At 33.6% G+C, this 12,733-nt stretch overlaps 1 protein-coding gene across 3 annotated transcripts in view; it reads left to right on the top strand.

Annotated features, from left to right (window-relative positions):
- LOC110107618 (probable serine/threonine-protein kinase SIS8) overlaps nt 1-8,134 on the top strand; it is a 35,860-nt gene extending 27,726 nt beyond the window's left edge. For all 3 annotated transcript variants that reach the window (XM_020837912.2, XM_020837911.2, XM_020837910.2), the window contains exons 8-16: nt 737-777; nt 1,773-1,841; nt 1,966-2,066; nt 2,549-2,627; nt 2,708-2,806; nt 3,974-4,042; nt 5,305-5,354; nt 5,448-5,624; nt 7,540-8,134. In XM_020837912.2, coding sequence (XP_020693571.1) covers nt 737-777; nt 1,773-1,841; nt 1,966-2,066; nt 2,549-2,627; nt 2,708-2,806; nt 3,974-4,042; nt 5,305-5,354; nt 5,448-5,624; nt 7,540-7,621 — 767 coding nt within the window. In that variant the 3' untranslated portion in view covers nt 7,622-8,134. The remainder of the gene's footprint in view (nt 1-736; nt 778-1,772; nt 1,842-1,965; nt 2,067-2,548; nt 2,628-2,707; nt 2,807-3,973; nt 4,043-5,304; nt 5,355-5,447; nt 5,625-7,539) is intronic.
- The last annotated feature ends 4,599 nt before the right edge of the window (nt 8,135-12,733 follow it).

Here is a 12,733-nt window from a genome sequence, read left to right on the forward strand (position 1 = left end):
TGAAAAACAGCAAGAATTCTCCACAAAATTCCGCACAAAACCACGAAAACAGTAGATAATTTGTATTATTTGATGAAAAGAAAACAAAAAATAGCAAGATACAATTGATCCTCTATTCGAGGGGAGGATCTATCTCTCCCAAATCTCTAGACGCCGTTAGAGTCCAAAAGAAAACATAAATATAAGAGATCTCAAATTTCAGCCAAATTCAAGATGTTCTAACCTTAGGAAAACAAACTATTTAATGCCCAAAAGGAAATATCTAAACAGTCCCTACATTCAAATTTCCCTCCTATCTCCCTCAAAAATCCTTCCTAAACTGCTTTTTGTTTTACTCCTGCGGTCCGAGCGATGTACAGGAGAGGCGGAGAGTTTCGCCTCTGTTCCGCCGGGACCAGCTGGACCAGTTTAGCAGAAGTTGAGTAAAAAAATTTGTTGTTCCTTCTTTACTGCTAACAGTTAAGAATTCCGTATTGTTGTAAGGATTTATTTATTTAATCAATTTGTTAATCTCTAAAAATCCTCATGCTTGATTTCTTATCTTGTACTTGTGTAGAATGAATGACATTCTGAATTAACACCAAATTACATTTCCAAATGACAGTTGAGAAGCTTATGAATGTATGATATTTAACATGTTTCTTATAACAACTTTAAACAGGTTGCTATTGTAAAGATTATCAGTACATTAAACAGCAACAATTCTCATTGTAAAGCCTTTGTTGATGTATTGCAGGTTCTTATGGGGAGGTATATCGTGCTGATTGGAATGGCACTGTGAGTTCCTACACTCTTAAACGATATTGTGATGATAAAATTTCAATTCTTTATAGCTTGGGTTTCTGTATGTTCTAAATTTAATGAATGCTTATTTATCCTGAACATTTTAGTTTACTTCTTAAGGCCTTAGCTGTATTTAGAATTATACTCGAGTCTTTAAACTACGAAAAAGCAATTGAAGATTACTAAACATGTTGCTGAGGCACTGCTATTACCTCTGTTTCTGAGGCGTACATCTGCAATCTTGACCACTTATTCTCCACTAAAACTGCAAATGTAGAACGTAACTTATCACAATACTCCGATCATATTTAATACTTAGTGTATATACCAATTCAACCTGTTACGTTCTGATATACTGGCGTCTGACTGAACCATATTTTTTTTTGAACTGATCATCTAAATTGATGTGTTAATCCAGATTCATCAGTTTAGGTTGGTTTCCACCTTTCAAGTGAGTGCGGTCAAATTGAGGGTTCCCTCGGGTTGTTGTGTATAGGGGAGTTCAATCTAACACACTTAGATGGTTTGAGCATCTTTTATAGACAAACCTACCTATACAAGGCATGAATCAGTCATACAAATCTCTATGTAGTTCACTTGAATGCAAGATTTATTTAGGTTTTATCCTTTATAAAATTTAGTTACTTTTATCTCTCTTATTAGATGATGCTCTTTTAAATCTTAAATGATACTCTTTTAAATCTTAAAAAAAAAAACTGATATTGTGAAATGGAGTAAATTGCTTAGTTAGGGTGAATGATTTTGAGCCAATTCTATTTTATGACAGAAGACTACATTGTTTCTTTGTGTATCAACAATGAGGTTCATAGGAACATCTTGATGAAATGTGAATGCTCTGGGTTATCTTTGGTTCAGGTTTTTCTTGTAAAATGGTTTTCTCCTATTAAAAAAATTAAACTAAAATCATCAGATGAACTCTTTTTTTGTGTTATGCTTACTTAACTTCTCTTTGGATATTCTATCAATAGGATGTTGCTGTGAAGAAATTCTTGGACCAGGATCTATCAGGAGATGCATTGGAGCTGTTCAGATTCGAAGTAAGAATTGAATTGTGCAGTCAGATTAGCACTTGTTTAAGGCACACCTTTGACATCTCCCTGTTTAGAGCAAACATTCTTGGTTTCAAGCTCAACTCGACATTTTTTCTTGTGAATCTCATAGGTCAGAATCATGTTAAGGCTACGACATCCAAATGTGGTTCTTTTTATGGGTGCTGTCACACGTCCACCAAACCTCTCTATTTTGACGGAGTTTCTCCCAAGGTCTGCTAAGTTTAAATTTCCAGTTGCTGTAGTTGTATTTCTCTAGTTGAATTAAATCATATATTATAAAATTAAAGAATGTTAAAAGGTTCTGAAAACTATTGTACTACTAATTTTATGACAAGATAATTGGATGACTGCTTCTTGTCCTTAGAATTGAATATTTTGCTTTCTGTTTAGAATTTTGCATTTGTTCTGCATGATAATGGACGACATAATATATAATAAATATATATTAGCTCATGAATAATGTCATGGAAAGAGACCTATTATTTTTTTTGAGGCGATTTGATCTCTCACCTGCTCTATAAAGGCAGATGGCAATGTTGCCCAAGCCGCTAATGGTAAGATCTGCCTTAAGTTACCTTACCAATTGACACTACAACTGGTGCCTTTTCTGGGAACTTTACATAATTTGCATCTATTTTCTGCTTCTTTGGGATTTAGCGTTATTCTAAAAGGCTCTGCCTGTTTGTCTCCAGGGGAAGTTTATATAGATTACTTCATCGTCACAATGTGAAACTTGAAGAAAAGCGGCGGATGAAGATGGCATTGGATGTGGTAAGCAGTTCGTATGAGTACTATTTTGATTTTGGAATAGATTGTTATCCACTTTGACCTGATCTGAATTTGCTTTTTAGGCAAAAGGAATGAATTACTTGCATACAAGCCATCCCACTATTGTACACCGTGATTTGAAGTCCCCAAACCTTCTTGTAGATAGAAATTGGGTTGTTAAGGTATGTTCTGGTCACTATTAAACTTACAATGTTTTCTAAAATTATTAACGATTCTCATATTTGCTGTTTAGACTTATAGTGTTTGGAGTTGATGGATATTATAGTTCAAAATAAAAGTGCCATTCTTGTAATGTAAATGTTTTTTGCTAGGCTTTGGTTTGATGATGGAGGGTATGACTAATGTTTAAGGTAATGGGAGCGCCTGAAGTGTATAAGAACGTAGGCTTCAAACTTGTTTCAGCGCCCTATTCCAGTGATTTGTTTTGAGATTTTTTTTTGGAGGTTATTGGATGTTGAAGATGTCTGATTTTGAAAGTGTATAAATGATTGCACAAATATGATTGGGTCACATTCCTTATAGGTAAATGATGGGTTAATTCAAGTGTTCAAATTGCTGTGTAATGAGGATGAGCAGGGGGGGGGGGGGGGGCATTGTGTTTCATTGTGTTATTCCCGGGGGTTTAAACAAAGGAGTTATGGTAGATGACACAAATAGTTCACGGTGTGTTTGTAAGGCTAGGCAGGAAATCAAAAGATGACTTTTGTTGTGAAAAAAAAAAAAAGAAGAGTCCCTGAAATAGAATGAACACCAACTGCAGCTCTTGACATCTGTGGATGGTGAAAGATTTGTGAAACCAGCCTTAGTTTGGTGGTCAGGTATTAAAATTTGCATGATTTAGGGGAAGACTAATGCTCTCCTAATAGTGATGCTGTAGTGCAAAAATTTATTTCATCTATCATGTGCCTCAGTTATTGCTGAAACAAAATTGTATTTCTTCAATTGTTGTTGAAATGGCAGCCTCATATAAGATGTTTCCATGATAAGCTTATTAAAAATGTTTAGTTCTCTTGTCTTCTACTACTAGAGAAGTGGATCAAAGCTAATTAGTAACCAACTCCCACATAATTCTCATGCAGGCCCCAGCTAAGTAGTATAATGGATTGATTAATAGAGGGTTCTTCTCAATATAATGCTCTAGATATTGTTGCATAATCAATTGAAATTCAAATTCACTCTAATCCAGTTGTTGGATATGTTCCAAATAATTTATGCATTCTATGCCAGGGTTGCGTCATCAAGCTTGCTACATTTTTTGTGCATTTATGCATTTTTTTAGCTTGCTTGCTCCTTTCCAGAATAGAGTTCTCATTATACATTTTTTTCAGGTTTGTGATTTTGGCTTGTCTAGATTGAAGCACCACACGTTCTTGTCTTCGAAATCAACTGCTGGAACTGTAATTTTCTATACCTTTTATTATGATGTTATATTTCCAGAATCTACTCTTAATGTCTTGGATTCTAGTTTCTACTAACAATGATCTGCATCCAAAAGCTTATTGATTTTCTTGTTACTTAATCATTTGGCTTAAGACTAAAAGATCCTATTTTGTGAAAATTTTATAACATCACTGTCAGAGCTTTTTTGATTCAAATGCCTGCCGTGGAGTACAAGGGAAAGCTGCATGTATATAGACTTGGTTTAATATACTTTCCAAACAATTGGTGCCTTGGGAGGCATCCATTGGCAGAGACATATGTTGATGATTATGAAAATTAAGCTCATAACATTTTGGAGAGCGGTTATAATTATCAAATTTCATAGATGTTTTGGAGTGTTCTTATTTTGCGTTATCTTTTCAAATCAATGTTGATATATGTGTGAAACACTCTGGTTCTTGATGTACGCCCCCTCCATTAACCTCACAACTATTGTAAACGTACTGATGAAGTATTTAGGCTTCGTTTGGGACGGCTTTCTTGCTGCTTCTTAAAGCAGTTTTCTAGTGCAAAAATTTTAATTTTGGTACTAAAAACTATTTTAAGAAGCAATAAGAAAGCCATCCAAAACAAACCCTTAATCTGTCTTGTAAGGATAAAGGTGACTTTATTTCTACAGCACAGCACAAGTGTGCGGCATCATCAAGCAAAACTGTCTATATACTATACTGGGTGCATGATCACATAATATTCCGTAAGTTATGCGATGCATCTAAAGGAAATATTAAAATTGTCGAATTGAAATGTGATTTTGATCATTTCTGAGGAGCTGTCTCAGTTTTTTTTTTTAAACTAAAATTATCAATGTTTGAAGCAAAACTTTCACAATTTCAGAAAAGTTTGTGACATCCTGGTTTTGGAAATAATATTATCCAAATTTATGTATTAGATTCTCACTTTGATCCTGTTGTGTTTGTTATATTGTTCTTCATATCTATAAAGATAGGCATATCTGGTAACACGAGTTTTTTACTGTGGGGTAGGAATATATCGATGAAGAAAAATTATTTCTTTTATTGAGATGTGTCATTTGAATAATTTCAACCAGTTAATTGTTTATAAGGAGGCAATCTATCTGTTTTTGGCGAAGGTTACCTTTTTCTGCATGTATATCTTTTTAAAATTCAACGCATAGAAATAATATCTTTGAAGTATCTTAGTATTTTTAGAAAACTTTTTATGCGATTTATATGATGGCTTCTAATTCTCTAATTTACAGCCAGAGTGGATGGCACCAGAGGTCTTGCGAAATGAACCTTCCAATGAAAAGTAGGTTTTGGGTTAGCTTTATTCTAATTTGGGCTCACAATTTTTATTTGAAATGTCTTTATCTTCCTGGTAATAAAAAAAAATGTTTTTCAGGTGTGATGTCTATAGTTTTGGTGTAATTTTGTGGGAATTGGCTACCATGTGCATGCCGTGGAGTGGAATGAACCCGATGCAAGTTGTTGGAGCAGTGGGTTATCAAAATAAACGTCTTGACATACCCCAAGAGGTTGATCCTTTGGTCTCAAAAATAATTACCGACTGTTGGGAAAGGTATGTATTTTATTGACCTGAAATTTGAACCATAGGCATGGATTTTTCATGTACCTGATTATATGCAAATTACAAATCCATGACTTGGCATACTTATTAAACAACAAAGGCCCGAAATTGCAAGTTCGAAGACGCGATAGACATGCATGCTCGCCTTTAGGGATGTCAATATTTGACCCGACCCAAAAATCCAATCCGAACCCTACACAAAAATTTCGGGTTAGGGTTAGGGATTTTGATAACAACAATAACAACAACTACATCAAGCCTTTGTCCCACTACGTGAGGTCTGCTACATGAATCCTTTTTCTCCATTGTGTTCGGTTAAAAGTCAAATTCTCATTTAAATCTAATAAACAAAGATCATTTCTAATATTTTTAACCAAGTCTTTTTAGGTCTACCTCTACCTTTCTTAACATAAGTCAAATCTAATACCTCAACTTTCCTTACCGGGTCATCGGAAGGCCTCCGTTTAATGTGACCAAACCATCTAAGGCGACTCTCTCTAATCTTATCTTTCACTAGAGCTACTCCAACATTTTCACGTATATGCTCATTTCGTATCCTATCTCTAAGGGTCAAGCCACTCATCCACCTAAGCATCCTCATCTCTGCAACACTTAACTTAGTATTATGCTTCTCTTTTAATGGCCAACATGGGGTTAGGGATTTCGACCCGTTTGTAAAATCGGGTCAGGTTCGGGTTGACCCAAAAATCCGAAATCAACCCGGTTTGAGTCATTTTTAATTAATTTAGGAGGGTTTTAAAAGATTTTTACGAATAAGTAAATGTTATTTCCAAAAATAATAAACAATATTACCCAAATTAAATTAAGCTTAGTTTATTTTTAATTGATTGAAGTAAATCTTACCTTAATTTGATTTAGGTTTAAATAAAACTTTGTTCGTAAAACATGCCTGAAGCGGGTTGGGTTTGGGTTCAGGAAACCGACCCATTTGCAAAAACGGGGTCAGGTCGAACAGTGTCGGGTCAGTTCCGGGTTGGACCCGAACCTGGCCTGTGACCTGATTTTTATAGCCGCCTTTACATCACAATGCTTGGCATGCATTAGATTCATACAAATAAGATCAACAAGAAGAAGATAATAATGTGATTAATCATGTTATATATATTTATATATCTAAAAGAGAAGCCTTGTTTTTTTATTCCAATGAGAAAGATATGCAAATTTTATGGGAGATATATAGCCCCAATTATTGGACCTTGAATAAAAACCAATAAATAAGTCTTAAGGGAAAGTAGAAATGAAAAAAAAAGGGCGAAGTAGAAAGCAGTAAATAATGTAAGATTTCATTCCCATTTACATGAAAATCAGTAATTGGTAGAATATAGTAAATCTATTAGTAGAGAAATTTTCCAGCACATATTGGACTTCTAGGAATAATTCTTGAACTGATACTAAGTAATAATGAGAATTTGAGGTTAACTCTAAAAAATCCAAAGTGTCCTGATGAAAAAACCCTTCACCAATTTCTTTCCAAAAAAAATTGGTGAAGTTGATGGTGGGATTAAATTGCTACAAATTTGGATAAGTTAGGGATTAAATTGAACACTTAGAAAAGTAGGTGATTAAGACTTTATTTGGGAAGGCTTTTTTACTACTTCTTAAAGCAGTTTTTTAGTATAAAAATTTAAAGTTTTGTACTAAAAAGTTTTTTTAAGAAGCGGTAAGAATAAAACGGTAAGAAAGTCTTTCTTACCCAAACAAAGCCTAAAATAAACACACCTAACAATTCTAAGGACCATTTTGAGTATTTACTATAGGATGGCCATTTTTAGAATTTTTCCATAAGCTGCTCCTGTTCTTATCATCTCTTCGTAATGTTTTACAAGAATGTAATGATTAAAGCACTTGTTGAATGAAAAATTTGTTGCTATTGTTTCTCTTGCAGTGATCCCAATCTGCGCCCCTCATTTGCACAGCTGTTGCCACACCTTAAGCAATTACAGAAGCTCATTGTCCCTATGAGTTGAAGCACCACCTGTTATAGTTAGCAATTTGATCCTTCCAGTAAAGCGCACTGGGAGTTGGGATGAACTGCTTTGTTGCGGGTTTTTATTTATTTGAACATCAGATTCTGACGTTCGCAAACTGAAGTGGTTTTTGGCTGTTTAATCTCTCTCTGAAGCTGTGGAAGAGCAACGGAGGAAGCGACATTGATGGGAGAGTGCTGAAGAGCACCACATTGGCATATATGTGTATGATCCTTATTGTTTTGTCTCAGATTCCAAAAAAGTTTGGAATGGTGACAAGTCTGAATTCTATACAACAGATGGACTTGTGATTATTGTTGGATTCAAAGAAATGTTAAAAAAAAAAACGGAAAGATGAGTGTGGGCAATGCATAAGTCGCATTAGCCTCTTATAATCATGTTTGTTTCAATAATGTATATTGTTGCTGCTTCTGTTGTTGCCACTCAAATTCAGTATACTGTGCTTGGAAATGATTTTATATCATTAGCAGGTTAATTAAGATTTTGTTTGGGATAATTTTCTTACTGTTTTATGAAGCAATTTTCTAATACAAACTAAAAAAAAAATTATATTAGAGAGCTGCTTCAAAAAATAGTTCCAAACGAAGCCTAAGGGATGGCTTTTTTGTTGCTTCTTAAAACAGTTTTTCAGTATAAAAATTTTAAATTTTGTACTAGAAAGCTGCTTTAAGAAGCAACAAAAAGCCGTCTCAAATAAATCCTAAGGTTTCGTTTGAGACGGCTTTCTTACTGCTTCTTAAAGTGGCTTTTTAGTATTAAAATTTTAATTTTTGAACTAAAAAACTTCTTTATAAGAAGTAGTAAGAAAGCTGTCCTAAACGAAGCATAAGTGATGAAATGATATTGTGATGTTGAAGTTTATGAAGATTAGTAGTAAATAAACCAAAGTCGATACCGTTGGGCTTATTATTTATACGCTTTTTTAATTCATGTACTTTTTTATAGAATTTAAGCCGAGTTTTAATATGATAGTAGTTCTTTGTTTTTTTTGTTTTTTTTGAGTTTAAATTGATACCAATCTTTATTTGAGCGCAATTAATTGTAGTATATTTGATAGTAGTAATTTAGACATATGAATTTAATGCTATATTTTTATCTCTAGATTTTACTCAAAATTGACCTAATTTTTTAGATGGTATTCAAGTTATTTGAAAAGTTTTTGTTGGATTTAAAATTTTTTGTGAATTATATCAAATTATATTGACAATATTGACAGTAAAGAGCAAGGTTGTGAAAATCGGATTTGAAGGAATTCATGATTCGATCAATTAAATTGGGATCAAATTAGATGACATAATAAATAATAATATTATAAAAAAATTAATAAAATTAATAGAGTAATATGACACATGCAAAATGCAAAAATCTTAAATTCAACAAATATGAATATCAATTTTAACAATTAAGATATTTGATTTCAGCAAACTAAAATCTAATTTCAGTAAACACAAAATTAATCTTAGCAGGTCAAAATCTATTATAACAACACTACCAAACGACACACCTTGCGACTCCATGTTCCTCCACGACGTGCTTCAGCCATCCCGTGGCTCTCGGTTCCTGCACTAGTTACTAAATAGACAAATAAAATAACTTATGCAGCACTTAATAGATATAGAATGTAAGTCAAATAGTTTTCTACAGTAAACCAATATAAAAAATAATAGCATTTATAAAATCAAAACCTCACCTTGACGCCTATCTGCAGATCTGTAACATTGCGTGTCGAAACTGCAATTAAAATTGTATAAGAAGAGTGACAAAAGTGAAACAACAAGAAGAGCGAAATTGCATGTCAAAACTGCGTGTCAAAACCTCACCTCTTCGTTCCGTCCTCTCTATTCAATCACGAAGCTTTACTTCATCTGTAACATAGTGCTCATTGCTCAACATTTCTTAACTCATTGGTTAAAAAAAGGAAGCTAGAAAAACAAAAGGAAGAGCAAAAGCTCTCAGAAGTATACCAATTGCCGAGCTCACAACTAAAGAGGATGTTGAGCAGAGAGGAAAGAACGATCAAATGGAAGCTTCGCATTCACTTACCGAGCTCACGATTAAAGAGGATGTAAAGATGAAAGGAAGGAACGACTAAACGGGAGCTTCATGTTCGGTTGTCGAGCTCGGGACTAAAGAGGAAGGAACGAAGAGGGTTACAGCTTACAGAATTGGGAATAGCCGAATCAGAGTGAATTTAGGGTTTTTTTCATAATACATTGCTAAAGTTTCAATAGTTTTTATACATTAAAAGAAATAAAATGCTTCAAAAATATTTTTACAAATACTCTAGGTGGAATCTATATCCTTGCTCTCATCCTCGGCCGATATAGGTGCAGGTTGATTTCTTTCAATCTAATCTCTCAATCTCCTAAGCTCATCTAGTATTTAAAAGCTTATGTATGCCTGTATTTTTTGGGCATTTTCTAACTCCGCTATCAAGTTAGTCTCCTGTTGGCTATATAAACTCTCTTGGCTATCTGCGGAGTAGCTGGTAGCAGAAGAGGATTGTCCCTCGTATGCATAAGCATATAAGCCTAATCCATAAGCTCATCCCTTCTACACTCCACCGTCCGCTTACGACCAAGTGCGGTAGTCAAACACATCTGTAAATCCCCCAAAAGAAACCCTCACATGCTGCAGCATGGCTCTCTCGAAGCCGTGTATATTTGTGAAAACTTTTGTGGTATTAGAGCTATAGTTTTATATTTGGATCGTAAAATAGAGATATATAAATTAATCTGTAAGTCTAGTGGGGTGGTTTCAAGTCTGTTTAGGTGTTCATCATTTTTGTTTCATTTGTATGAATATTTAATTGCATATTTTGTGTGATAATGGATTTGTCAGACCTAGACATGATAGATGGGTAGAGTACTAGTTAGGCAGCTCCTTTATATAGTACTACTCTGATAATTGATTCAGATACATTTTTACAGTTTGCTACTTTGATAACCCAAATGATGGGTGAGGCATAACCAGGGTTCCTACTATGAGAACTGATGATGTATACATACATCTACAGATGTTTTTGAGATTGAAGCCTCTGAGGTTCGATGGTATTGTTCAACCCAAAGCAGTAGAAGATTGATTGAGGAGGCTAGAGAAGACCTTTGATGGTATGCAATGTCCTCCAGAGAGTAAGGTACTATTAGCAGTCCATTTATTAGATAGCGAGGCAGAGCACTAGTGGATAAACCAGCAAGAGAGGTTTCAAGGGAGGTTAAACTCTTTGATTTGTTGGGATGGTTCTCTGATTTATTTTGACCCCCTTCCGTAATCAAGTGACAAAGGCTGAAGGGATCAAGAGCAGGTGGTTGGAGGGAACATAGCGAGTGACTGAGGTAAGAGGGACCATAGTCAGACGATGAAAGTCTAAGGGATTATAGTCATGCGACTGAAATATGAAAGATTGTAGTCTAATAATGATCATCGAAGGGGCCGCAGTCAAGCGACAGAGGTGGGAGAGATTATAGTCGAAGGGTTTGTTTGAGGCTGTTTAAGAATCTATTTGGATAGTTGTAGATTTTTGTGTAAATATTTGTAAAACTATTGTGAGGAGGAAAGTAATTTTTTTTAACTATTGTAAAAAATAACTTTGTAGCATAGAAAATTTTTGAAAGCAACAAAGAAATAATAACAAAATAGAAATTGAGGTTGCAATCTTAAAAGTAAATCAATAAGGAAATTGTCCCAAATAAATTGTACGTGCCAAAAAATTATAATTGATGTATAAAAAAATATAATAAAATTACTTGCGGAGTCCGAACGTAGCTCGCATCCGGAAGCTAATGAACTTGTGACTATTGAATTGTACACGTGAATATTTAATATGTATTTTTAATACTCGTGACATGACGACCTGGTCGGTCCAAAGGTAAAATTTTTGAATTCGTCGCAGATCAAAAGTTATGGTGTCGGTTCACTTTTCATCTTTGAATTCACTTTTCATTTTCGAACAAGCATTAGAGTCAGTTCACTATTCATCTTCGAACAAGCATAATCCTCATTCATGCACTTTTTTATCACCTTAAGTTCATTATCTTCAAACAATGTTAGACAGCCATTCTTGTTCATTTCATCTTTAAAGATATACTTTTTTGGTGTTTCTCTCAAAATAGTTTTTAGAGTTTACACTTAGGGTTTTTAGGATTAGGGTATTTACTTGTCACTTTTTTGCAGCTGTCGTGACCCTCCAAGGCGCCAATTAGAAGCACATTCGTTGCACTGTTTAAAAAGTGCAAAGGGCAATCGGTTTGACGTACGTTTGGACGCTCACAGCTTCAAAAAAACATTACTAAATGAACAAAAACATCTCATAGACATTTGAAATATGTGCCAACTAATTTAGAAAATGAATTATACAGTCGACAGACAATCAATACATAGTATGCATCAAGAAAAAAAATTATACTATACAAGTTCAATGATCATGAAAAAATGAAAAAAAAAAAAAAAGAACTTATACACTATTGAAATCTATTAAACCCAACACAGAAATGAAATGCAAAGTCGATACACAAATAAACAGCTTTTATCAGGAAAAATATCATAATTAAAAAAATTTCTTCCTCTACAAGTTCAAAAAACATCACAAACTGAATCAGAAACCAAGACATTCGAAATTTGTGTAACCTAATTTAGAAAATGTATTACACAGTCAATACATAATGTGTATCTGAAAAATATATGAATGGAATATAAAGTCGATACATAGTTAATAAATAGTTTTTATAACGAAAAAAGTCATAATTAAAAAAATCTCCTCGTATACAAGTTTAAAAAATGTCACAAAATGAACAAAAATAATTTATAGATATTTGAAATCTTTGTAACTTAATTTAGAAAATGCAATACATAGTCGATATATAATAAATACACTGTTAATACACAGTATATATCTAGAAAAAACTTAATTTAATAATTTCCTATTCTACAAGTTCAAAAATCATTACATGAAAAAAAAAAAAAAAAAACCTCATACATGATTAAAATTTGTGATACACAGTTTTATAGGAAAAACATTATTATTAAAAAACTTCCTCTTCTACAATTCTAAAGACATCACAAAATGAAAAAAAAAAAAAAAACTAAAAGATA

Source organism: Dendrobium catenatum, unplaced genomic scaffold (genome assembly GCF_001605985.2).
Source record: "Dendrobium catenatum unplaced genomic scaffold, ASM160598v2 fragScaff_scaffold_722, whole genome shotgun sequence".
NCBI classification, from domain to species: domain Eukaryota; kingdom Viridiplantae; phylum Streptophyta; class Magnoliopsida; order Asparagales; family Orchidaceae; genus Dendrobium; species Dendrobium catenatum.